Source organism: Dermacentor andersoni, chromosome 3, assembly GCF_023375885.2.
Source record: "Dermacentor andersoni chromosome 3, qqDerAnde1_hic_scaffold, whole genome shotgun sequence".
Lineage (NCBI taxonomy): Eukaryota > Metazoa > Arthropoda > Arachnida > Ixodida > Ixodidae > Dermacentor > Dermacentor andersoni.
The window spans coordinates 52,933,173-52,960,131 of record NC_092816.1 but is presented as its reverse complement, the minus strand read 5'-3'; the positions used below and the strand labels follow the sequence as shown (position 1 = coordinate 52,960,131).

The following is a 26,959-nucleotide window of genomic DNA, read 5'->3' as shown; positions in this document are numbered from 1 at the left end:
TTTCGACATTTTCTTTACCAGTCTTCTTGAAAGTACCAAAGTTTTGCCATTTCTTTTGTACGACGATTATTTTTTCTACAAGAACCCAAGAAAGATTCTGTTCACAGCACAAATACGTGACGCTCAATGAACCGTAACTCTACGAACGGCCGTGACAACCTGCGAATCCGGAAGCGGAGCGGAATCCTCTTTCCGTCCGTGTTTTTCCCTTATATGGGGTGCTGCTACCGTTTTCGTACTTTTGTTATTTGTTTCGCATAGCTGTCATACTTTTTTTCTCGGGAAAATGCTCGTGCTCTCTGCCACCGCGATCGTGGTTCGCTCTCCCTGAGTTTCACGTATCAGCGCCGTCACACCCGCGTGTCGGAGACGGTCGCTATCGCTAGAAGAAAAAAAATTGATTCGTCGAGCTGCAATCCGCCGGAAAGAAAGGCTCCGCGCACACCTGCGAGCTTCTTCACTTGACACTGCGACGGCCGAGCGGGCGACATTTCTGTGGAGAAAACAAGAGTCGTCACGTTTCTCGACAAGATTGTGCAAAGGGCATTCCAGAGCTCTCGAAGGCAGCGCCCGTCGTCTCGGCAGAAGCTGCACGCTTGAACGAACAAAGGTGAGCCCGTGCGAAACGCGCAACATTCCTTTGCGCACGAGAGCTCGGATTCCGGGGTTCTTGACCCGGAGTCGCCCTACGAGCGTTTGACAGAAGGGCGAGGTTATCGATCGCTTTTAAGCACGCTGACCGCACTGTGTTAACGAAAATCTTGCAGAACTTTGGGAGAGCCCATGCGGCAGGCAGGAGAGCAATAAGTTCGTCAAAACTGTGGGACCAGATGCGAAAGTAGTAGTATTCGGTTTGGAAATGCCTCGGTGCGCGAAGCGATCATGTGTCGATCGGGTCGTAGCTTCTCGGCGGTTTCTGTTGTGTGAACAGTGGAGTGCGCGCGATCGTGTGACGTGACGTGCACGTAACTTCAGGTGCCAGCTTTCAGGTGTTCGGTCTTTTTTATTTTTAATTATTTTTCAGCACACTGCTGGGATCGTGTACATCTCGAAACGGTTTGTCGGATTTGTAAAAGGCCTTAGACTGAGCCCTGCGGCGTTAAAAAGGAAGGCAAGGGGTCGCGTGCCTCTGCAGATACATAAAACATAAAACTTTGGATAAGCAGTCGGAAGTCTCTGGGCGTGGTTCTCAGCGCGCCGGTATTAGTCATTCTTGCGGGCGTTGTACGCATCGCTGCTTCTAAGAAATCGACACTTCAACCACAGGAACCAACTCGATGGCTCCACATTAAGGATTCACTCCTGTCCTTAAAAAAAAGAAAAAGGAAAAAAAAAAGTAATCGTAAGTTATATTTTGCTTAGAATTATAGATATTCAACAAGAGTTCAGGATCCCCAATCAGACTCTAGAGTCTGTGAAGTAAAACGTTTATCTAGGTCAGTTGCTCACAGGAGACCCTGATCATGAGAAGGAAATTTACAGAAGAATATAAGAATGAGTTGGAGTGCATACGGCAGGCATTGCCAGATCCTGACAGGGAGCTTGCCGCTATGATTGAAAAGAAAGATGTACTACATTCACTGAATTCTACCGGTGCTATATGGGGCAGAAACTTGGAGGTTGACAAAGAAGCTCGGGAACAAGATAAGGACTGTGCGAAGAGTGATGGAACGAAAAATATTAGGCGTAACGTTAAGAGACGGGAAGAGAGCCACATGGATCAGAGTGCAAACGGGGATATCCAATATTCTAATTGAAATTAAGAGAAAAAAAAATGGAGCTGGGCAGACCATGTAATGTGTAGGTTAGATAACCGGTGGACCATAGGGTTACAGAATGGGTGCCAGGAGAAGGGAAGCGCAGTCGAGGACTGCAGAAAACTAGGTGGGGTGATGAAATTAGGAAATTCGCAGGTGCAAGTTGGAATCGGTTGGCGCAGGACATGGGTAATAGGAGATCGCAGGAAGAGGCCGCTGTCCTGTAGTGGACATAAATAGGCTGATGATGATGATGAATGAATTGGAGCTTCCATATGTATATCAGCTTACACTTTCATGTTGCTAGCAGGAGTACAGGTTAACTTCTCTTGCAAAGTCGGGAACCGACGCTGACTTGTGACGATGCAATGCACGGGTTTTATTTTTTCTCAGCAAGGCTTCATGAGAATTGGAGCTATGAAGTGATGAGTCTTGTAACTACTTCCGGATTATACCTCCAGTTAGCTGCACAAAGTAAATGCCAGCAAGGTACAAATGAAGAACCAGGATTGTGTGCAGAGGCCAAACTGGAAAGAGCAAAATGGAAATGGAACTTTATTTTCTGTCTTGTAGTTAAAGTCAAGATTAAAACACACCACAATGCAGCTCACAGATTGGAACGAATGCGGCATCAAACTTTGGCTCTAAAAATGGCTACAGGACCAGATCAGGCAGACATTTTTTAACCATCAAACATGCTTTGAAAAAAATGGTCTGGCTGTTTAACGTGTTGCTGTTTTGTCATAAAGATGGAGCTCTTAAGTTTACAGTATATTTTCGAGGCACTAATACATCAATGAATTACGCAAATGTCACATGTTCTTAAATGCTGTTGCACCGAATATTCTTTTTACTGTTGGTGCTAGTCATGTTAGCTGTAGGTTCAGAATTGTGACTATTTTGGTGATATGAACCGATGCTAAAAAAAAATGTAATTGGAGTGTAAGCACATTGTGCATTCTTTTCTTTCATTACTCTTTTTCTTCTTCGTCTTACAGCTAGGGTTTCTTGGACAGGAAGGGTTTGGAATACGACTTTGCCGAGGTCACAGCAGGGAACCATGACAGCCCACCCCGACTCCGTCATCCAGGAGTTGAGTAGGCTGCACATCAGCCATGTGACACCCCAGCAGTACTCGCCACTCAGGGGCAAAAAGATAGCGCCGGTGGTTCCTCCCAAACCCAAGAAAGTCACCCCCACGCAAGGACTCCACGGAAGTTCGCATGGTGAGCTTGCAGCTGCTTTGGCACACTCTAACGGATACCGACCACAGAAATAAACGTTTAAAAGAAGCAAAAAGATGTGTTCCGGCTCCTGTACAAGGGCCTTGTTCATTCTTTTGTGTCTTTAAACTTTTATTTGTGTGGTTGGTGTCCGATTATACTGCGCCATGATCATCCCTGACCGGACGAGTTTTCATCGGACCTTGCATTTCTTGAACCTAGCTGTGTAGGTGATGTCGAAGTTTGATTACAGGGTTACAGTGTTCTTGTTTTCACTTTTTCGACCATGTTGAGACAGGCTTGTTAATTCACACTAACTTTTGCCACGCAGCGCATAGCACCAATGAGAAAGAAACGGACAACACGTACACTTGTGTTGTCAGTTTCATTCTTGTCTCCGTACTGTGATAGTTTGGCAATGGAAGTGTGCTGAACATTTAGCTGAAATTGCAACTGAGAGTTTCGCTGAAATTTCCACCCAGAGTTCCTCCTAAATTTACACTGAACTTTCTGCTGAAAGTTCCACTGAATATGCGGAAGTTCAGCGCTGTGAAATTTCAGTGCACATTTCTTGTGCACGTTACGGTAAATAATAGTATACGTAAGATATGATTATTTGACCGTGAAAAAATAAAATAAAATATACTTGTATATCTGCGGTGTTATAGCACACTGGAGATTATTGATGCTTGTTTCTTTTCTTTTTTTTTTGCCTAATAAGTTTTGACTAAGTGGTGTTGCATCGTAACCTGCGTGTCTCATGGGTGGGCATGGCTGCTGCCTCTCGTGCAGTGCCCTGTATACGTGTGTTTTATTTAGCATTAAGCATTACAAGCTTTTATCTATTGGGAACTTTTACACACTTTTTTTCTGCTTAAGATGATTTGAGAAACATGAAAACATCTGGGCCTTTCGATGCATATCTATGTCATAGTTAACATCTTGTTTCTGCAATATTTCTTCCCATCATATTTATGATGTTACAACTCTTTCGCTTCTTCCTATCGTTTCGAAACCCGCCGTGGTTGCTCAGTGGCTATGGTGTTAGGCTGCTGAGCACGAGGTCGCGGGATCGAATCCCGGCCACGGCGGCCGCATTTCGATGGGGGCGAAATGCGAAAACACCCGTGTACTTAGATTTAGGTGCACGTTAAAGAACCCCAGGTGGTCGAAATTTCCGGAGTCCTCCACTACGGCGTGCCTCATAATCAGAAAGTGGTTTTGGCATGTAAAACCCCATAATTTAATTTTTTTATCGATTCGAAATTACTCTAGTGTGTGCACATCAGAAACAAAGTTGGGTAACTTGTATGCAACTATCTATGATGCAACTAACTCAATGAAGTAAAAAAAAAAGCTTTTTCAGATGATCACTTCAGTGCGGTAACGTAAAGACTGCAGTTATTTCTTTATTCATTATTACGCACAAGGAAAGGGAAGCGCAGTCGATGTTGGCAAAGAAGCAGGCGGTGTGGTGAAATTGGGAAATTTGCAGGCACAGCTTTGAATCGGCCAAGCAAGACAGTGGTAATTGGAGATTGCTGGGAGAGGCCTTCTTCCTGCAGTGAACGTTAAAATAGGCTGATGACGATGCATTAATTTTTTGCTTACCACTGTGAATATGTTGTGCGATTGCTGCGCATTACTGATTGCGGGATACTTTTCTTGTTTAATCTGGTGTTCTAGAATACTGACATTCGTTGCTTGAAATTTCAACGAGGGATGTGCGAACATTTGAAATTTCACATATTCTCACTTCTACGTTCAATCAAATTATTAAATTTGGTAATTTGATATGCAATTTCGTCAGATAAAAAGAAATGTAGCCAAATATTTGAAGTTACTACGTCTACCCTACCTGCCTCCTTGGAAATAGCCAGTTGTAAGTGCACACTGTAAACCAACAGGTGACCATGGCAATTAAACTTCTTGCTCATTTACAAGCTGGCTGTTGAATGGATTTCCAATAGCATTGCATGTATTGAATGACACAAGAAAGATTTCCTTACCATTTTTCTCCGTGTTTCTTTTTTTTTTTATGTATCAGACTTAGATTTCTAATACTTAAAGCCATATTTAAAGTTAGTACTGTATAGCATTCTAGCTTCTCTGCATAGACATTGCAGTTTACGGTTTAGCAGACCACTGGAGACATATGGTGGTAGCAGCAATAATTACAACATCTTGTGGTAGTTTGCTGAACCACGAAGCATCGAAATCATCGTGACATTTTCTACTGCTATTTTCAAAGGAAGAGAAAGGTGCCATTGTTTTTCCTGATTTTATGTTGCTGCTGACGCTTTTATGACACCAACAATGTTGGTCATAGCCTTTCATTGCAATAATGATTTTGTATGCTCTGGTTGGTTTCAATGTCGCGAGATGGTGCCACCAGTGCTGCTGGTCATATTATTTCTCCGGTGTTTCGGTGTTCCTAAATAGCAATACGTGTATGGAATGGCTAATACACTGTAATATATATATATATTTTTAATTATTATTCAGATATCTCTACTTTTGAACAATGAATACGGCTTATTAGTATGTTTGTGCATTTACATTTAAATTAGGGGCCAACTGCAGGGCAATCTTGGATTGCACAAAAAGCCTAGTTCTAGATGGTGTTGATATGGAGCATGCCTCCCTTAAAAAAAGTGTTTACATGTGAAATACAAATGGATGTGTAATGAAAAGCTTACAAAAATAGGTGTCAGTGGTGGAAATGCCGTGCCAATTGTGCCAAGCTGCGCCGTGAAGGAAATGCTGCTAAGCGGTGCACTAAATTGTTGTCCATCGCGGGCATTGTGCCACGACTGCACCAATGCACACCTGCTCCAAATAACTGAGCAGAGAAAGAAAGAAGCTATCACGGTGAAAATCAATTTCATTGCTTTTTTACAATGCTAGCGGGAAGAAGCAAACGCTTAATTTTGCTCTGTGTTGTGCTTCGTTGAAATAGTATCCACTTAATGCGATGGTGGTGGCCGCAGGGCCACTTTGCATTCTCACGTCCCTGGCTCGTCACGCAGCTCCACATGCGTCGCTCATTGTTGCGAAGTGTGATCGTTTTAGTCTGGAGCTTTGCGCCTACGCCGTTCTGTCCAGTAAGCACACAAGCACATATCAGGCAAGTTCACAGTAACTCTCGGCTGAGTACCCGTGTACCATACACTTTGACTAGCTTGCACTTTAAGCGCGTGAGTTTATCCAAGCACATTGTTGTTAATGCACGAGGATATGGCGCTTGCGCCATGTTAATATCGAATTGGGTAGCTGCACGTATTCCACTTGTGGACATGAGTTTAGCAGATGAAAGCTTTAACAAATGAAGCGTTTGTCAGATGAAATGGATAATGAAGCCTTTAACTTAGCTCTTTATTGAAATGCAGAATTAACTTTGAATTCGGGGTTAAGTATCTTCTTACGCATTAATAAAAAAATGGAGCTGCAAGTTGAAGAAAAAAAACTTGCATCTTAGTATAATACCTAATGGAAGCACTAGGGTTGAAGATTGGGCGAGTTGTTATTGCGTTCTAAAACTGGTACAGCGCAACATAGAAAGGAAGAAACAAGCTGAGCCGGCCAGATGAAGGCACGAAGCGCTCTGCTCCTTCATCTGGCCGGCTCGGCTTGTTTCTTCCTTTCTATGTTGCGCTGTACCAGTTTTATGATGGATGCAATTTTTCAGAACTAATTCATACAGCATCTTTTTTCATTAACTGCATGCAGAGGTTCCTCTTTGCACCAGAGCAGTAAGTTAGTGCTTGAAAATATTGTTTCCTTGCTCCAAACAGCAAACTTTTACATTCCGAACTGCGATTTCTGGTGCTCCTAAAGCTGCTCCGAAAGACCAAGTGCAGCTTCCATCACTGGATGTTTTTGGTACTGAAACTAAGTAAAGATGCTGCAGTTGCTGCTAGCTAGAAACCACACAGAAGGCAGAACGTTGCAAACCAGCATTGCTTGTGGGCATGACTTCACAGATTGGGTATCAGATGCTTGCGTCTACTTAGGTGCTGTTTAAAGGCTGGTAATAAAGTATTAGACACTTACAAGCCCTGCAGCTCTGCCACAATTGGTTTGATAGCACATTACTACAACTTATCTGTAACCAATTTAGCCAAAATAAAATTTTGTCACAGTTGAACTCTAACTGAAAGTTCTGAATCCCAGTAACATTCACGTTGCGTTTTTACATTTCAGTGCCCGACACAACATATGCCAACTTGTCGGCGCCACCTCCTGTGATGCCCTGCAAAGCAGAGCCACAGGCGAGCCCAGCCACAGCGTTCGAGAGGCATGCCGTCGTGTCGGCCGCTGCACTGGATTCAACAGACCCACTGCCTCCGCCTCCTCCCCCGCCAACACTCGGCCGAATTCCATCGTACTCGGCGTCACAGCAGCAGCAGACTTGCCGTTCAGCCTCGTACTCTGAAGACCTGCCTCCGCCGTCGCCACCGCGGTCACCCGACAGCATGGCATATGGCACGGCCCAGTCCTCGTCGGCTTCTTTCCACCACTTCAGGCCACAGTCATCAGCGGTGAGTCTCTCTGATGGTTGGTGCTTCAAGATCTCAGTGGACAGGCTTTTAAAAAGAAAGGTGTTGGTTACTGTGACCTACAGCTCTATTGCTGCTTTTCTTACATTTACTGATTGTACTAAGAATGACAGAAAGCAGAGCAAGTTGGTCAGGGTTCATGGTATCAAAACACGGGCATGCAAGAGATGGATAGAATAGGTTCAAAAAGGACAACACAATTGCCAATGCTTGTGTTGTCCATTTTCTTTCTCTTAAGTTCGTGTTTTAGCAATACACTTGTAGCAATACTCGAGTGCCAAGAAAAGTCAGTTGTTATAATTGGGTTGTTTGAAAAGATCAGAGGGGACAAACATCGAAACCCACTTATAGCAATACTGGTTTTAACAATACTCACACGTAACAGTGAGCAGCTGCCACACCGTGAACTTTTGCCTGTGTTCTATGGTCAAACAAACCACTTACTACAATGTTCCCATGCTGCATTATTGGCTACTATAACTGTTAGGTATGGCTGCTAAATGTTTGCGCTGAAAGGAGAAGGAATGCAAAATACATGGGGGGGAGGGGGGAGAACACGCAAGAAGAAACACGAGCCGCCAGACCCACTTGCATGCTGCACACCTTTGCGGCACTCGCATTTGTGCTGCACCCACTTCATGCCACGCCTTTGTCGCTTCGTTCTACATGTCACTGACCTCGCGCACCCCCTTTTCTGTCTCCCTTCCACCCCTCCGACATGAAAGTTGACTGCGCCGATGTCGAAGGGTAGAAGGGAGACAAGTGAGAGGCGTGCAAGGCTGTGAATGTGCAGGGTGATGCAACGAAGATGTGCCATGCGAGGTGCACTCAAGTGAGTGTGACAGCATCCCCCCCCCCAAGGTTTTTACATTCTCCTTTTCTTTGGGACAACACATAGAGTATCCAGATTTAATTGTTATAACCGATAATGCGTCATGGGAGGATTTTAATAAGCGATTGATTTTGTCATAGAACACAAACAAAAGTTGACGTTCTATCGGCTAGTGATGTTTATTTCCAATATATCGTTAAAACCAGTATCATTATAAGCAGAGTATCTTTAGCATCACATCATGTTGGTGCATTTTACAGCACAACAGCAACATGAGAAAGGAGGGTGAGGTTGTTAGGGCATGAAGAGATCGACATTTGATTGCCGGTAACTCTGTCCATAGAAAACATGTTCTTTCTACTGCAACACCAGCTGAAAGTTCGAAACTGGTTTGCTATGTCCATCCTTTCTGTTACGTCCTTGCCATGCCATCGTGATGATTGTCAAGTCGTCGCCATGAATAGAGTTGGATAAACTTGGACAGTAACATTACTAAAATCTGGAGATAAAGACAAAAAATATGGGACGTGTTCCAAACCAGAGCATGGAGCACCAAAATACATGAAGTTTGTTTTTAATGGTGTCAAAATGTTTGTCATGCTCTGGCCACAAAAGAAAGAAAAAAAAAAAGAAAGGAAAAGCTGCTTTTTGCTCTGCCATTGACATAAACACAAACATACATAAACATAAACTAACGCCATAAACATAAACATAAACGTGACATAAACTGTCAAGAACATCTCAAGCAGCTGCTTGCTCAACCTGGATCTTTTCTTATTTAAAATAATTAAAATTCGGCTGGAGAACAAGAGCTCCACTACTGCTGAGATAAAAAGTAAAAACCTGAGTGCTCGTTTTACGTCCAAGTAGTAATCGCCATTCGCTGTTCTTGGAGAACACACCCAGGAAAGGAGCTAGGAAGTCTTGTCAGGATTCCAAGCATGTGCTGCTTTTGTTTCTTGCATGAGCTCAATGTATGCAACATTGCAGGACTACCAGGACTATACCAGGGTGTCAAGTCATTCATAGCTCTTGAATGACTTGACACCCTGGTATAGTAGAACTCCATGCAGCACACACTACAGTGCACACAACACACAAAGTATTGCCAGCCAAGATGCAATAGTCAGACGGATTTACGGTGGCAAACCTCTGACGTTTTGTAGGCGAGTGCCTGGAATGAAAATTAAGCTATGTAGTTGCGTTAAGTCCTTCGTTCCAGTTTAAGAGCTCTTCTGAAAGCGGACACATACCCTTCACGAAGCACTCTGGCAGGTACCGCATGACACATGATGGACATGAAATTAATGTGGCACTTTTACATTTCTTGCAAACTTGAAGGATTGAAAGACAGTTCACAGCACAAGTGATTTGGAAGCCATGGGTACATAGGCAGAGGAAACCACTAATGCCAAGGCTGAAATATTACCTGCAGTACAGTTGTGTCTGTTAAATCATTGGAAAGATTACTGAAAGCCTGGACAACGGGGCAAAGAGAGTTGCTGAAAACCAGGTGCAAGAAGTCTGGTAGATGCATGTACGTAGCCGACATTAACATCGGGGCATTTTTTCGAAGCCAGGACATGTCACGGAAATCCCAGCTGTAGTCATGAGGCTACCTTCTCATCCTTATCTTGACGCTTACCATTTGGTCAAGGAAAACAAAGATTTGCTCCTCATCACTACTGCTAAGGACTAAACTCGCGTCCCTGCTGCAAACGAAAGTTGGGCATGCAAACCACTGCACTATTGCGCACCCATGGTGCTTGGCAGCTCTTTCAGAGTTTTGTGTACCACGCAGCGTCCGACAGTGGTCGCATCTAAGCATGTATTTCCTAGGCCACAGCAGGCATTAGTGCAGTGTACTGAGATGACATTGGTGTGCCTCGTACAGTAGTTGTTCTTGAGAATATGGCGGTGTCCACTGCAAGAGCCTGCTGTTATCGCAGTGAATGAGTACAATGAAAGCAGGAGGAATCGAAGTTGCTTGGGCGGAGGGATATTCCAAGGACATACCTTTTAATATCAAAGATACAGTTCGGATCACACCACTGCCACCACATCGTCTAACTGAAGGAATAGATGGACTGCATGGTAACTGGAACAGTATTTGTTATGGTGCGGGAACTACCTAGCCTTAAAGAGCCTGTGAGCTCAGCCGGCCATTACAGAGCATAAGCACTCGTGCCTAAAGCTACCCGATGGATGATGATGGTGGCGATGACAGCGTCTCACTGCTCTGCTCATACGTCCGCATATGACCAGCTCATAGCCATCTTATGACTAGTATGTTCTCTGACCATAATAAATACATTGTATCCATTCTCTACTACCATACATTCCTTAAGATGTGTTGGTGTGACCCCTTACAGTCAAAATTAACACGAGTTGCTGTCCTGGACATTGTTGAACTCGTCATCTTGACAGTGTTCTGATTGGCTCACAGGGTTGCTGTGGCCTCTATAATTGGCTCAGTATGGTGCCATAACAAAATTCGACAGTGTGGCAGAATTCGCTGATGTCCTAAATGGTACCCATTGAGTAGTGCGTTACAGTGCTCCTTAAAGGCCACAGAGCAGCTCTCAGGTGTAAAACTGCCGCAGTCAGTATTACTTGCACTTTGTGTTGCATCCCTCTCTCGATATTCAGTGGCACCTTTGATTGGCTCATCTGTAGGAAGAGTGACGCGAGAATTAATGAATAAAAAGCTGAAGGTGATTCAGTCTCTAGTTGACATCGGTATACAACGCCTTCCCGAGTGATTTGTGGGAGTCGGGGTGAGTGAACCATATAGTTCAATCTGAGAGGTCCATGGCGTCTCTAAATGCTAGCTGTCACAAGGGAAGAATACGAGAACTTGATTAATGTGGTGGATTGGGCGTGTTGGTAGATATTTGAAAAGGTGGCAGTGCAAAAAGACGGACGGAGACGAGAAGACGAGGACGAGCACTGAGAACGCTCTCCTTGCCACCAATACCACTGCATCGCAGTATTGCCATTGTGCGATGGTACTTCATGTTGGTACTGTCGGTCCCAGTGGTATCGATACCACTAGTACCACCGGTATCGGTCCACGTTTTTAGACTGCACCATCTCCGAGATCGGCCCACAAAAGAGGCTGGAGACACACAAACACGATACCTCACCAAGAATTTGTGACTTGTTCGTCACATGCAGACTAAAGTATATACACAAGCATTCAGCACCTAAACTTTAATGAAGATAAAATGTACAAATTTGTTCCAGGCAGAAATTGAGGAATTTCCAGCTTTGGCCCTTATAGCTAAGTGTAGCACTAAAGAATATGTTGTTCTATAAGAATCACTCTTGCTTATATGAAATAATTGTGTTTGGATAAGGAAACAGGATTGATTATAAATGGATGCAAAAATTGTTCTAGTCATTCGTCAGCATTGCTGCCAATCACAGGATCGGATATTTTTGAAATTGGTAAAGCACAAATTTTGACACTCATTACTTCTCTCTAAAAGAAAGCATTGAAATGGTTGACGTATATATTATAATGTCTAAGGCAGTTGGCGCTTCCATACATATATTATGCTAAAAATTAGCCACCATACACCGATATGATTTGAGAGCTTTCATTGTAAATTATTAGGAGCATGCGAATGCTTGAAATTCCAAGTACGAATCAAATAGTCATTGCTATTTGCAGGGTCCATGCTGTCCTTGAAAAACCTTGAAAACACTTCAATTCCGAAATAGCGTTTTCAAAGCCTTGAAAGTCCTGGAATTTCTTGCTGATCCTTGAAAACCCTGGAATTTTAAGCATACTTTTTTAAAGCATTGACTGCATTTAGATTTTCTTAAATGCCTGACAACATTGAAGCAGTTGTTTCAATGCAAATGCTTTGCATTGTGTAACTGTGTTTAAGTGCAGGCATGCCACGCTCATGAAATAACTGGCTAACTGCTGCGGTGGCTGCATGAAGACATGTCCCAACGCATTGTTTGTGATGCTGTGATCACAGCGGGCAGCATCCTGAATGTAGAGATCACGAGAGAACTGAGGAAGTTAGTGGCCTCTGCAAGACAGCATTATTGTGCTGCTTTGGAAGCAGAGAAGCCACAGCATGAAGTAGCAATGGGTCTGAACGAGCGCCGTCTCCAGAGGGAAATTGAAAGTTTGAAAAGAAAGAGCAAGTTGGAAACAGCAGAGGCCAAATGCAACTTCGCCTGCAATGTGAAATCAAATAGCACAAGGAAGGCTGCCAAAGACAAAGCCCAAGAGATTGTGAGCATCAGCTAACAACTTGAAAAGAAGCAGCAGGAACTTTGTGAGAGGTAGCGTGGGCCTGTTGTATCCACTTTTTGTTTTGTGACATTACTATAGACAGCATGGTACTACAAAATATAATGGCTTGGCCTTAAAAATCCTTGAATTCTTTGGCTCAGAAGCAGCATGAACGCTGTATACGATTAACATTCGATTCGAGAATTGTCTATTCAGTGTTTTCATTTTTCTTTTTTCCTTGAATATAAGGGATAATTACACTTAAGGGAAGTCTCGAGAAGTAGTAACCAATGCTTGTGGAAACTGTTCTGGATTATTCTGCTGCAGGAGAGCCTTGCTTGTTGTTCAGAGGCACCAATGTCTAAGTGAGTGCGTGGGGCAGATAATTTCAGCTGACTTTCTTCAGGTCATTCATTAAGAATGCCTTGCTTTTCGGCAGCCAATATGCACAAATTCGTTGTTTCAATTTAGACAAGGCAACTGAATACGTGGCCACTCTCACCATGTTTGCATCCTTTTAAAACAACATGCAGTGCTGCTATGTGATGCATTCTTCCCTTGTTTCATTTGTGTCTTCATTATTGCTTTATTGAGCACCAAGTACATGAAGTAGTTTGCTCATTATTCAAGCTCCTCAGTTGATTGGATGCTAGTCATGAACAACATTACATGCATCTGTATTGTAAATGGCCGGGACGAACTCAACTCAAACTATACTTTAAGGCTTGAGAGCGAGCTAGTTGTACAGTTTCAGCGGGGGCTTAATGTCGGGCAAGTTGCGTTTGTGTTTTTAGTGCTCGAGAAGGTGGTGCATACGTGTTGAAATTCCTAGAAACGCGATATCCATTCATGACGATCACCAATGCTGGCTAGTGATTCCACATATTTTCTGCACGCAAATTTATATTTCCCTTGGTTTAGAAATGAAGAGGTATTCAATATTCGGAGGTTGTATTTCTCGAATATTTGGTTTAGATTCGAATAGAAAATTTCACTATTTGAACACCCCTTTTAAATTATTCATCATATAACCTTAATTGCAGCATGTAGGCAGGCTTATGCAGAAGAGAATGTACCTATATGTTTTTGCAACACTTTCCAATCTTTTATCACTTTGGTGGCCTTTCCGAGTAAGCACAGGCTTCCTCATCTTCTACGCTTGCATCTGCGCTCTGCAACTCAAGGCATGGGCATGCAAGATAGTAATTGTCTGACTCACCGTGAAAGTCGGGCACCTGGCAGAAAAATGCCAAGAGTTTGTAAGCACTTGCACGTGTGCCCCAGTAACTTGTTTTTCTTTAGCTGAAGGGCTACACTTTCAGGCAGCTTTCTTGCATTTTGTGCAAATGCTTAACTGTCGTTGCAACCTTGGATAGCGCAGCATTTCAGCTAACTCGCATGCATGCAATGCACTCTTGCTTGCTCCAAGCTGTGAAGCATATGGAGAGACAGAGAGGAAGAGAACAACTCTCAGTTATGACACTTTGCATTCATTGATTGATAGCACGTATGTTTGGGAAAGGCGTGTAGAGCTACCAGTTAAATTGAGTAGGGTAGTAAGTTGCTGATGCTTGTATCACCATAGCATTGGCAAACAAAACTCAGCATTAAGACAAGAGATGAAGCAAGAAATGCACATTTTTGTTCATCCCGTGTCTTAGCGCAGAGTTTCGTTCATTACCATGAATCTAGCCCAATCTACAGCCTTAATCACAGCATTAATTGACCTAACCATAGTAAACATGCTTCCACTGTAACCCAAGAAGTGTTTCCCCCTGCCGACGTGCACAGTCAGTGCAAGCTTGCTGTGTCCGCTAGTTGTTTTTGTGTCTTTCTGCTTCGTGTTATCATCCTCGTCACAAGCTGCGCGCTGCTATCTGTCACACGAGGAGTGCGGTGCATCAGGCACTTCTTTGTGGACAGACTTGTGCTTCCTCCCTTTGTGGAGACCGTTCACGGCGATGCAGTAAAATTAGTCTCTCTATAGTAAAAGAACTCGTCACGAGTGGTGACGCAGTCACTTGTGCAATATCTTTCTCCCGATTCTTTTCATTCTTATCATCCACCCTTCATCACCGGCCTACCCCTACCCCGGTGGTCACATCGGAAGGAGGGTCGCCAAGGCCATTGAAGAGCGTGAAAAGGAATAATCAATGGAATAGAATCATTACATTATCCTGGCAGGCTGATGCTAGTTTCACATGTGGTGGCATTCCTTTCCTTCTTTTTCTTTCATTCTTCCTTTCATTCTTTCTTTTTTTGGTTTGGTTCGAGCTGACGTGCGCTTGGTTTGGACGTCCACTGAAGGGCGTGAACTATAATGGTACTCGCGGTTAGTTTCACATGTGGTGGCGTTCTTTTCTTTCTTTTTCTTTCACTCTTCCTTTCTTTCTTTCTTTTTTTTGGTTTGGTTGGAGCTGACGTGCGCTTGATTTGGACGTCCACTGAAGGGCGTGGACTATAATGGTACGCGCGGTTCGGTTTCGTCTGCTTGGGCTCCTCTGTTTTATCGGGCGCGCGTTTCTTTAGTAGCTAGACGCGAGTAGTACGTTCGCACAAGCTTTCAAATTATCCGCAAGCGACGGCGACGTGAGCCCCTTGAGCGACGTGGACTCGTTACGTACGCAATCACTTTCGCTCGTGCGTTGTCTTTCTTTCGGTCGCGCGTTTGTGAGAAGCTCTCGCGCGGCTTGTAAAAGTTAAAGTAACGAGCGAAGGAAATGCGCACCCCGGTCGTCTTATTATTCTCTTCGCAACGCAAGCGCTTTGCTGCCGCGCCGGTTCGCGCCGGAGAAGAATCTATTTGCGGTGTGTCCGCTTCGTTCCCGGGGCCCCGGAAAACAGCCGAGAGGATATCCCACCGCTACCGCGCGAAGCAGACGGCGCCGCACACGCACATTCGCCTTCCTTTGCCTGCCTGCTTGCCCGCCCGTCAACGACACCCCCGGACTGAGAGGTTGGGCGGCGAGCGCTTGGATCTGTTTCGTTTTATTTTGTTTGCGTTCGCGCGGGCGCAACCAACGGCTCGTGGCGCGCAGACATCGCCTCGTTAATTTTGTCAGCGCAGTTGGCGTCGCGTGTTGTGCACTGCGGCTGCTGCGAGGTCTGCCTTGCCGGCGCTAGTTTCGGCGACCGACAAACCGACGACGACTCGATCTCGTGGTCGACGATCGGATTCGGTGGTGAGAGGCCGACGTCGCATATGCGCATTATCGCCCTGCCTCTACTAACTTACTGCCTTGGCCGGCAGCGCCTTTACGGAGGCTTCGCAGTTTCGAGTTGAAGCTACGCGATCGGTCGTGTGTGTCGTGGCACAGTTAATTGTCGGCGCGCGGGCTGCGGTTTTATGTACTAAGAAAACCACTGCGTGAAGCTGCTGAAGTAGCGGTGCACTTTCTGGCTTGAGTGTGAAAGCGCCGTTTCGCCGTATCGCTCCAAGTACGTGCGTCGCCTGTCCGTGGCATTCTGCGTAGTGCGTGCCCTCACGGCACAGTCCATTACCGCTATTTTGGTCGTACCATGTATGGAGACGCTTCCGCGAAGTCTGCTAGCTGCGGAAAAAAATATTGCCGCTTCGCTTTTTCTTCGTCTTCTTTGCCTTGCTCCTCGTTTCTACTTTTGCGCAAAGCGGCCGGTATACGCTTTCTTCGTGTGCAGGAAATATGGTTAGAGATCTCTTTTTACTCTTTCTTTCTTCTTCTTTTTCCTTTTTTTCTTTTTTCTTTTTTTAAGGGACGTATAGCAGAACCAGTACAGTGAAACTAAAAGGCATCAATGGTTACGAGAGCTGTCAGCAGAAAACGCAGGCACCATGAAAGTAATTTTTGCACATCTGTCAGCACACTTGCAGAATCAAAGTATTTGCACGGCTTCTTGTCGGCTGCCTCTGCACTGGGTTCATGGGGCATTCGTGAAACCTTACCGGCCACAAATTTCTTAAACTAAAGTGCTAATTGATCTCTGGCAACATCCAATTTCAGCATGTGGTGCTTGGCGGTGAGAAATGTGGGAAGATTGAAAGCTGAACTAACAGACGAAAGTTGAACTCGGCCTCAGTATTCGTGCCGTTGGTCCTTTGACTTTTATTTCCACTTGCGATTGCACCTCCCCTAGCTTGCTCAGTGGCAGTGGCACTGCACTGCCAAGTCAGAAGCCACGGGTTTGATCCCTGGCTGCATTTTCGGTAAAATCGAAATGCTAGAACATTGGTTTACTTTTAGCTGCATGTTAACTCCAGGTGGTCAAGGGTAATCCGGTGCCCTTGCCTCATTGCCCCATTGTTGCATTGAGGAGTTAAAAACTAGAGAATAGGAGTGTGCAAATATTCTAAACTATTCAATAATGAAAGGTCCTATTGAATCCAGCCATTGAATCGAACAGTCACTGTTTGTAAATACATATATTTTTCGAATGGTTTTAGAATATTTTGAAGTGTCAATCGTGGGCAATGAAATATGAAATTTTGGCAAAAGTACCATAAGTTTCATTCCCATGGGCATGTTATTGGCATAAAACATGAGAACTTGTGTAGTGGAGCAGATTACATCACTCAGGGAACCAGACTTTGACAGCCTTACAGCAATCATTCGCACTGTCCGAGGAGTCCTGCGTATGCAGACAAACTGCTTATATGTTCCTAATGCTCCATTTGTGGTTTTAATAAAGAACTCTCCGTAACGTGCTATGTAATGACGGAAACTTGCTAGAGTTATGAATACTAAAATGAGAACATTACTTTGCTTTAATTGTGAAAATGGCTCTTTATTATTAAAAAGATACTTGAAAAGTATTCAATATTTGACTTGATTCACTTCTAGCACTATTCTACTTGTATTCGACTCAATCTCAAAAACTTACTATTCGTACACCCCTGCTTGTGAATGAACTATTGAATCAAACCACATGCGACTGTAACATCAGTGCCTTAGCTATTTAGCTCTCTTACACAGACTGGCCATTCTCTCCCGCAGAGCACGTACGACTCGGGCTCCATCTACGAGCCCATTGTGCCGCGTCCTCCCAGCCAAATGTCGGGTTACAGCAGCACAGGCTCATCCCTGTATTCGTCCTACTACCCGGGCCGCATGGGTACTGGCCACAAGTCTGGACACCAACGTGGGGGCCAGGAGGCCGAGGTGGACCACCTCACCGATTTGCTGGTGCAGAGCATGGAGAGCTCGGGCGATCCAGATTTCTTCGGTGAGTGGCACCTGCTGGTGTTCACGCTTACTTCAGGTTGACTCGCTCTTTGAGGGACACTGACACTGCATCAAGTTGGATTGATAAAGTATTCTCAAAGAACTCTGCTTCTGTTGATTTCGCAGTAGGTAGGTTGCTAGTCGAAAAAAATGACGGGCAAAGTCTCATTTCTTAAGTTTCTCACTGAAACCCTAGTGTCGATACTTCAGCGGGACGTCACTGATTACAACGTTGTTCCCCCTTTATTTTCCCCGCATTTCGGCCATTCTAGTTCATACATGTTTTTGGAACTTCTCAACTTCATTATCTTGCTCTTTGAGGATACAGTGTAATCCATTTTTACCGATAAAATATAACTATGCTCGAGCAAACGGCATCAAAATTTATGACTTCACAGTGAGCAGGTGTGGGAACTTGAAGGAACTTGCCACCTGTCTTTATTTCTTGCGCCTTTCCTGGCTTACCATGCCCTTTTCCTCGTGGTGAGAGTGGCCTCTTTTTTTTTTTTTTCCCTAATTTGTGGAAAGATAATTCACCAGTACTGCCCAAATGATCTTTTTCTTTAGTGTCCCTATAACAGGGAGTGGTATTCTCGGTCTGTCACTTTTGACTACGGGTGTGCGAACAGTGATTTTTGGGACCGAATCGAATACAAATCGAATAGTGCCAGAAGCAAACAAAATCTGATACTGTTCGACTAGCTTTCGAATAATGAATAGCCGTTATCACAATTAATATAAAACGATGTTCAAATCTCAGTATTCTTAAGTTAGCGAGTTTTTCTCATTACATAGCACGTTATAAAACATTGTTTATTAAAAGCACAAATGGAACATAAGGAGCAAACAAGTAGTTTCTTCGCATGCTCAGGGTTCTTTATAGACAGTGCGAATGATCACTGTACAGCCTGTAAAGTATGGCTACTTAAGTGACATAGCCAGCTTCGCTACGCTCATGTTTTCATGAGCGTAGCGAGTTCTAAGTTCTCATGTTTTACCTTTTATGTTTTATGCATACTATGACCGCAGGGGTAAGAATTTACTTTGCTATTGCTCCGCTTTTGTTTATTTGGGCACAGTTGATGTTTCAAAATATTAGAAAAGCATTCTAAAGATATTTGCATTTATGAATAGTGACTATTCGGTTCAAAGACCGAATCGAATTGGACACTATTCCATTCGTTATTTGAAAGTTTTGAATATTCACAAGCCCTTCCTTTTGACAAGATCGCTTTCAGTGGAGCCCTAATCGGATGAGAAAGTGGGCAGAATGCCCGTCGCTCCATGCAGCGCTGTGTCGTGCCAGATGTCCCATCATGCAAAAGTGAAGAAAGTGATTGACCGAGAATATGGTCCCAGAAGTGAAGGCAGATTCAAGAGTGTTACTCTGTTATCTAGCCATGAATGGTGGTGACCATATGGCACCGCTAATTTAAAAAAAATATATATATATATATATATATATGAAAATGTATTGGTTTGACACATTCAGGCATCTTTTGATGGCTGTACGTCATCAGCTTATGAATAATATTAAAGATGGCACCACCGATTTGTAGAAAATGTGGAAACATTGATTCATTTGCAGTTAAAATTTTGTGTTTGTAGAAACATCATTCGCTTGACTAAGGATAACAGTAGGGACTGGGAAACTGTTCAAGATGGTGCTGCCCATTGTGCTTGAATGCTTGATGTAGGAATCCAGGACATATGAGTGACCCTGCAGAAATAGAGCTGGGGTCTAACTTGTGTTGCCATACAATGAATTCTACTGTTCGTAACAAAAGCATCAAGAAGAAAGCAGCTAGGTGCTGTTTGCTGTTACTGTGATACAAGTTTACTGAGGTTTGCGTGTTCAATAGCTTCTTAGGTCGGTGACCCTAATTTGTGCCACAATGTGCGCTTCCTTTATCCCCGTCATTCAGGTCAATCAATAAATAGCATTGTAGGCCTCATTTTTCCTGCAGCTTAATTTGTTGCCATGTCACTCGCACGATGCTTGATGTTCATTTATGGTAGTTGCGCTGGGGTCACCTTACACAAGCTCAGTTCAAAGGTACTGGACCTCGATAAATATACATATATATATATATATATATTTTTCTGGTGTCACATATGCATTACTCATGAATACAGAACATTGGGTAGCTACTTGCTGTCATCTTTGTTTATAACTAGTGGCAAAATTTAGCCTCATTTACCCTCACGTCGTTAGCTGTGGACATGTGTCTACCTACCAGTGCTATTTTTTTTAATGTACAGCTGCTGTTCCTTCAGCCGCGGTGCAGTGACTAACTAGTGGTGGCAGTAACATGTTCTATTGACAAGTGAATGAGGTGCTTGACAGGTGCCAAAGAATGACACATTACAAAAACATCTTTTTTCCCCATCTCTGCATGTAATAACTTAAAACTTTACGTTAAAGAGCCTGTGCACAGACTATACTTTGGGTGTGCCCCTAATGTTTCACTCTCTAACCATTTTCTAACCACACTTGCTCAGAGGATGACGAACCACCTGTCATTGGTAAGGGAAGATAATTTTGTCCTTATAAATGCATGCTTGTTTGAGTTTATGCAACAAAAAAAAAGAAGAAAGAAAAGCGAATGGAAACAGCTCTGCCAGTACATTTTCTTTATGTGCATGCCTTCCCAATTTTGGAGCAAGTTTGGGCTTTATGTGTCATGGTGAAGCTAGTATAGCATATATGGTGCTTTTAGTGGTATGATCATCGGGCGGCTAAGGAATGACTTGTAGCCCGCAGTAGCAGCCATGCAGCATTGTTAATGCAAACAGAATGGTGTGAGCGAAATGTATGTCTCTTGTCTCTTCCGTTTGTTGCACTCTTCATAAACTATGACTGATTGCCTTGTGAATGCCGTTTGCCAACTAGATACTGTGTGGTGTGTAGTATATTCAGTTACTTGAGCTGTGGCATGTTGATAAGCTTATTGATGTAGGTACTGGATAGTTGTATGTACACTGCAAACACACTGTGGGAGTGCATTTTCGCCTTAGTTGGTCTCATAATAGCATTAACACTTGTCGCTTGGTTCCATTTGCACCCACCTTCAGAAACTGGCATGCACAGCTGCTTGAAAACTGCATCGATGTTCGTGTGGCACGCCCAGAGGCCCATTTTCTAATGCTGCATGGCAGTTCGTGTTGTCCTTCGCTTATTTTATTTTTTAATTTCTTTTGCAGGCATGTGTTACAAATGTGGAGAAAAAGTGCTTGGAGAAGGCAGTGGGTGCACTGCCATGGACCAGGTCTATCACATCAAGTGCTTCACCTGTCACGTTTGCAGTGAGTTGCTTTTTGTTCGTTTGCCAATGCATTAAACAAGGAGCACACTGTGTGAGGTTGGTGTGTTCTGGATGCACAAGCTAAAAACCTTTTCCTTTGCTGCAGTGAAAGAACTGAGAGGAAAGCCCTTCTTTGCTATGGAGGGGAAGCCATACTGTGAAGATGACTACTTGGTATGTTCATAACTGGTTCATTGTTACGTCTAGTGTTGCAAGCTAATGGCACACTTGGATGGTCATTTCAGAGCACTCTGGCCGCGGTACAGAGCACGTCAATAACGGCTTAAAAGCTGTATTGTGAGAACAAGGAGTTCAGTGGTAACACTCTAGTTTCGTTACTGCCATTTGATCTCGCCTATTCTCTGGGTAAAGTGTAACTGCCGTTTTAACCTTTGTGGCATTAACGATCAGTTGAATATGGCCATGAGGCTCTAGCTAGGCCAGTGTCTGCTTCTTGTTCTAGGTTCTTTTTTTTTTCTTCTGTAAGAAATTTTCTTCACTGCTTTAATCTGGACCTACCCACGCCTGCTTAATTGAAGAACAGACCTAGCAGGGAAGTTTGTCACCTAATGTACATACCACTCAGTTTGTATGTATGTATATGTAGATGCCCTCTTTACATGCAAGGACTGCCTGTTAAAACTTGTTTTGGAAAGTTTCAGCTACAGCCAGCCAGGAGTGGGTACAATGATGTCTGTTAAACATGCTGTTTAACTTACGTCAAGTTGCACTTACCGTATGTCAGGAACTCGTGGTATGTGACATTGGACTCTGGGCCATGCTCGACAGTTGAAAGCAAACTGGTAGCAGCTGATCAATGAACGGAGCATTTGTTTTACCTTTGTGTCCTCTCTTATCACCATCTTTTTTTTTTTTTTTTTTCATTTGTCTTTGCAGCAGTAAGCACACTGTTTTGGAAGTTGGCAGAAAAAAAATGTATTCTTCTTCTTACAGAACACATTGGAGAAGTGTTGCGTATGTGAGAAGCCCATCCTCGACAGGGTGAGTGTTTCTTTTCTGTCATTGGACGGCCGTGTTGGGAACAAACGAATTGAAAGGTTCCCTTGCCTCCCACAGATCCTACGTGCCACTGGCAAGCCCTACCATCCGGCCTGCTTCAGATGTGTAGTGTGCGGCCAGTGCCTGGACGGCATTCCCTTCACCGTAGACGCCACCAGTCGAGTCCACTGCATCGACGACTTCCACAAGTGCGTCGCACTCCATCGTCTCCAACCCACCTAAACCTGTCATCGTCAATCTCTGTCGACCAGCCTATCTAAGTTGGCTGGGTTTCTGTACAAAGTTTCTCTGAACCAAACGGGACACAAAAGAAAAAGAAAATTTGAGCTGTATTGCTAAATCTCCTTTCCCTGAAAAACAAAGGAAAAAAAAGGACATTCGTATTATGAAAATAAAGCTTAGTAAGCCAGCAAAAATGCACGAACGAAAAATGGGTGGCACTGCCTCTCTCGTGCTTCTCTTTAGTGTCCCTCTAAGAAAACAGCTATTTTGGGCTCTGATGGCACAACTGATACATGTGTCTCGCTCCCTGGCTCTACAGCAGTGCAAATGCAAGAACAGCTTGTTCAGGCTGAGTCTCCTGCCAACTTCGCGTCGAAATTTGTAAGGTAGCTTAAATAGTCGGCAAAGGCTGTTTTGTAGCTATTTCTGAGTCACTGATGGGCTGCAGCTAAGTAAAACTTTGCCGACAGTTTGCAGCTTGCATTTCGTCATTCTTGGCCCATGTCCTTTGCATATGAACACTTAGCTTTATTTTTTATTTTTTAATATGTAGTGATAGGCATTACCAGTGGTTCCTCCCAAATGTTCTGGTGTTTATCTTTCACCTTAGCTTACACAGCTAGAGCTGTATAAGCTGATGGGAAAGATAAACACCACAAATTTCTAGAAGTACCAACTGACTTGTACCTGCCCCCCCCCCCCCCATCCCTCCCTCGCTTCCCTCCCTTGTCATACTCTTACTAATAGCTATACTAACGGCCAACTTTCTGTGGCAATGGAGGGAAACCTACGAAGGTGGAACTTCTGCACAAGTGTTACCATATCAAGTAGTATGACAGCTTTTGACAGCGCTTTTGGTTTCTTGGAATAGACAGTAAATCAACATAGCTTCCGCGTGCGACGCTTTCTCATTTTCCCAGATGCAGAAGAGAAATGCTGAAAACTAAGTAAACTTTACACTTGCTGGTGTATTTCTTTCGTCTTATTTTACTGTTGTAAAAGATGCGTTTACATTTTCTCTTTCTCAGCTTAAACTAACACGGATGAAAGTGTGGGGACTTCTTTTAGAAGCGTTCGTATGTGTGCATTCTTTGCCTCCGTAGCTTTCCCTTTGTTGGCACAGAGGATTGTCTGCGGGTATAGTTCGGTTCCCAGAAACAAAAAAAAAGTTTGGGAATCTGCGGCCAAGTTCACAAAGCTTTTTGTTTATAAGTGCTCTTCGCCATTGGCTGGCCACCTTTACCAATGATGTGCCCAAAATCATGATTGGCTTTTATGAACACTTTTAACGTAAGAATGTTTTTTGTGAATATTGGGGGGGGGGCTGTTGTCAGAGTCGGACACTTGCATCGTCATGGTTCAAAGTGTGCAAACCTGCTATATCACATGAAGGCTTATTGCACAATGTTGGAGAGTGCTCAGCGAGTCCACACACTCACTTGCCAAATATTATTGCCGTTTACAGGAAGTTCGCCCCTCGCTGTTGCGTGTGCTCTCAGCCAATTATGCCCGAGCCGGGCAAAGAAGAAACAGTGAGGGTTGTTGCCCTGGATCGGAGCTTCCACATCAACTGCTACAGATGTGAGGTAAGCTCTACAAACGTCATGACATTCAACAAGTCGTGGAACCTTGTCACCCTTCATTCATTCGTTTACTGTCATATACATAGACATAGCTTAATGCCCTAGACTGTCATATTGCAAGCCCACGCCCATCTGCCAAACAAAAAAAGCAGGTAATTCCAGAAGGTTACATGAACGTTGAGGTCACTTTGCAGCCTGGTCGCACACACTTTTGCAATGCCACTTATCTGGTCACACACTAGTCTCTTAACCATAATGTACGAAACATTCACCTTGCAATACTGCTGGCAAGTCTCATAAATGATAACGTTATAGAACAAATATCTCAGAACAGTGCAGATGAGTGCCATTACCCTCTGGCTCAGTTACAGGGAGCCTAGTTGTAAGGTGGATTTGGCCAAGAAGGTTTCAATTTAGCTAGGTAATGTTACTGCTAACATTGTTTTGAAAACCAAATATTAACTGTACAAGTCCCACAGTGTGCTTTTTTTGTGCGTAGACCACGTTACATGTGTCTAAGCCAAATTGAATGAAAATAGACATTTGTTTTGTGTTTGGTGTGTCCTAAAAAGTGTGGTCATCTTTGACAGTCTGTGGCTGTGACGGTTGGAACATGCAATTGCGAGATTATTAATGATGCGGTATGGAGCCATGCTTATCTGGCCACATATTTCTGTCTTTATGTGCCTCATAATCGGATCGTGGTTTTGCACGTAAAACCCCAGAATTTAGTTTTTCTTTCTATCTTTATGAGGTGAAACACGCACGTTACCTTCTACTACGTATGGTTTGCAACTTTACATGAGGCCAGCCTATGTACCTTGTCCTCGAGATTTACAGAAGCACTCATTAGTCAATGAGAAACTAGATTTTTTGCCGATTGCCAGCCTGTAGTTTGAGAGCTGCTAATTCCTGAATGGAAAAGAAAGCGACATCAAGAACGCTGTCCCATGCGCAGGACTGCGGACTGCTACTTTCGTCCGAAGCGGAAGGCCGGGGCTGCTACCCGCTCGACGACCACATCCTCTGCAGGAGTTGCAACGCACGCCGCGTGCAGACTCTCACCTCCAGGATGGTCTCCGAGCTCTGAGGTTTCCGTGACCTCACTGCTCAACAATGTGATAATTTTATGCCCGAAAGGGCTGCACAGTAGCAGCGGCCAGTAAGCGATGGCCGTTTTAGTCACAGACCCGAGTAGCTTGCCCGCAGCTACTCGTTGGGCGAGCGTGTTGTAAATGTGTAGCTTCGTGTACTGCACACCATTCCACACAGATGGCTCTTGATGGCGTGCGTTGCAGGCTCGCATCTGTGAGGCTTCTCTTTGTCGTTACCTGTTGCAGTGGCTCGATTACTGTTTTCTGGTGCCGAGCTTGAGGTCATGAGTTCGAGTCCCGGCCGCGGGCCCACACCACCCCGACTAACATAGCCGTGGCGGCCACATTGCAATGGGGTCAGAATGCGAAAAATGCTTCTGTACTTAGACCTTTAAGTACACATTAAAAGACTCCTCGAGTAGTTACGCTTCACTTGGGGTCTCCGTCTTGGCATCCCTCATTGGAACGTAAAGCACCAAGAATCAGTCTCTTTACTATTAGGAATTGAAGGAGTCGACTGGGAGGCAATTGCCATTCTTTTTTACCGACTAGACACTGCACTGCCTAAAACGTGTAGCTTTAGGCGGTGTTTTAGGCAACAACTACTACCAGCATTAGGAGATATCTGCAAACACAGGAGAGATACTTTTTGAGTATTGAAAGAATTTGTACATATATTATTGTCATAACGTCTTAACAGACAAGAGTTTGCTAGCAAGTGTCACTGCGCATCATGGTGCCGCCACATCTACAGCATGAAAAGCTTGAAGAATTTAAATATTCACGTTCTGTAATTGCAGATGTAAAAGACTTTAAGCAGCAAAAAAAAAGAAAAGACCAGCACTGTCCGATTCAGGCTGTGCCCACGTTTATGAAGATATTTCTGTCGTGCAATGTAATCCAGACTAGCCGAGGATCCACCAGCTTGTGCATTGGGCTGCGGAGTCTGATAATGGTAAAGATTGAGATATTCACAATTTTTGCCCTGTGCTAGTACTCATTGCTGCTAAAGAATGTAAATACTATCATAGAAGTGCTGTGCCATGTACTCAAATTTTGAAGGTCAATAAAGGACAGTGCCCATGTCATTAAGTGCCCATGTCTTCATTCCAGAGGTGTTTGATGCCATTCGCGTGAAGCTACGTGGACAAACGACAATGCCAGAAATGTGTACTCAACTCCATACCGTGCGCAATGTACTTTAAATGCTACCGTTTGCCAGTGGAGCTCACGGTTACGCGACTTGCTAAGCACGGAGACAACACAAAAGCATTTCTGTCACTTGCTTTGTATGGCAAACATCACCACGCACGATTCAGTTGGCACCATCTCTTTATTCTCTACCAGCTGTTGTACTGGGAAGAGCAAAGAGCGAGGATAAATGCCGAATGGTCTTCCCAACCTGCGGTTTGCAGATGACATTGTCCTATTTATCAGCGCTGGGGACTACTTGTAACAAATGAATGGGGACCTTAGCCAACAAAGTGCAAGAGTAAGCCTGAAGGTTATTGTGCAGAAGAGTGAGTTAATGTTCAATAGCCTGGCGTGGGAGCAAGAAATCATGAAGGGCAGTCTGCCTTTATAATCTGTGCAAGAGTACATTAAAGGTCAGTTATCCACAGGAGACCCTGACTACGAGAAGTAAATTCACAGAATAGTAAGAATGTATTAGAGGGCATACAGCAGACATTAAGAAGTCGTGACTGGCAGCTTACTGCAAGCCTTCAAAAGCATACCATCATTGCATTCTACCGGTAGCAACATATGAGGCAGAAACTAGGGTGAAGGGGAGATGCTGCTCTGTGCAGGTGAGAATTGGCCCAAACATCTTTTCACATTTTGTTTTGCTTGGTTAGACCCCTGCATCATCATTGCTCGGCCTTTGCCACGATTGCCATGAACATGTCAAGA

At 44.0% G+C, this 26,959-nt stretch overlaps 1 protein-coding gene across 2 annotated transcripts; it reads left to right on the top strand.

The window, feature by feature from the left end:
* Positions 1–179: 179 nt before the first annotated feature.
* Zyx (lipoma-preferred partner zyxin) lies at positions 180–26,136 on the top strand. Of its 2 annotated transcripts, XM_055063581.2 has the most exons (11): positions 180–610; positions 2,756–2,983; positions 7,184–7,521; positions 17,597–17,825; positions 20,327–20,350; positions 21,029–21,130; positions 21,236–21,303; positions 22,084–22,131; positions 22,207–22,337; positions 23,837–23,957; positions 24,913–26,136. In XM_055063581.2, exons 2-11 carry the CDS (start codon positions 2,818–2,820, stop codon positions 25,042–25,044), a joined length of 1,359 nt encoding a protein of 452 aa, XP_054919556.1. In that variant the 5' UTR covers positions 180–610; positions 2,756–2,817; the 3' UTR covers positions 25,045–26,136. The 2 variants fall into 2 exon arrangements, with proteins under 2 accessions (XP_054919556.1, XP_050051730.1); XM_050195773.3 differs by lacking the exon at positions 20,327–20,350 and having other exon boundaries at positions 181–610.
* The last annotated feature ends 823 nt before the right edge of the window (positions 26,137–26,959 follow it).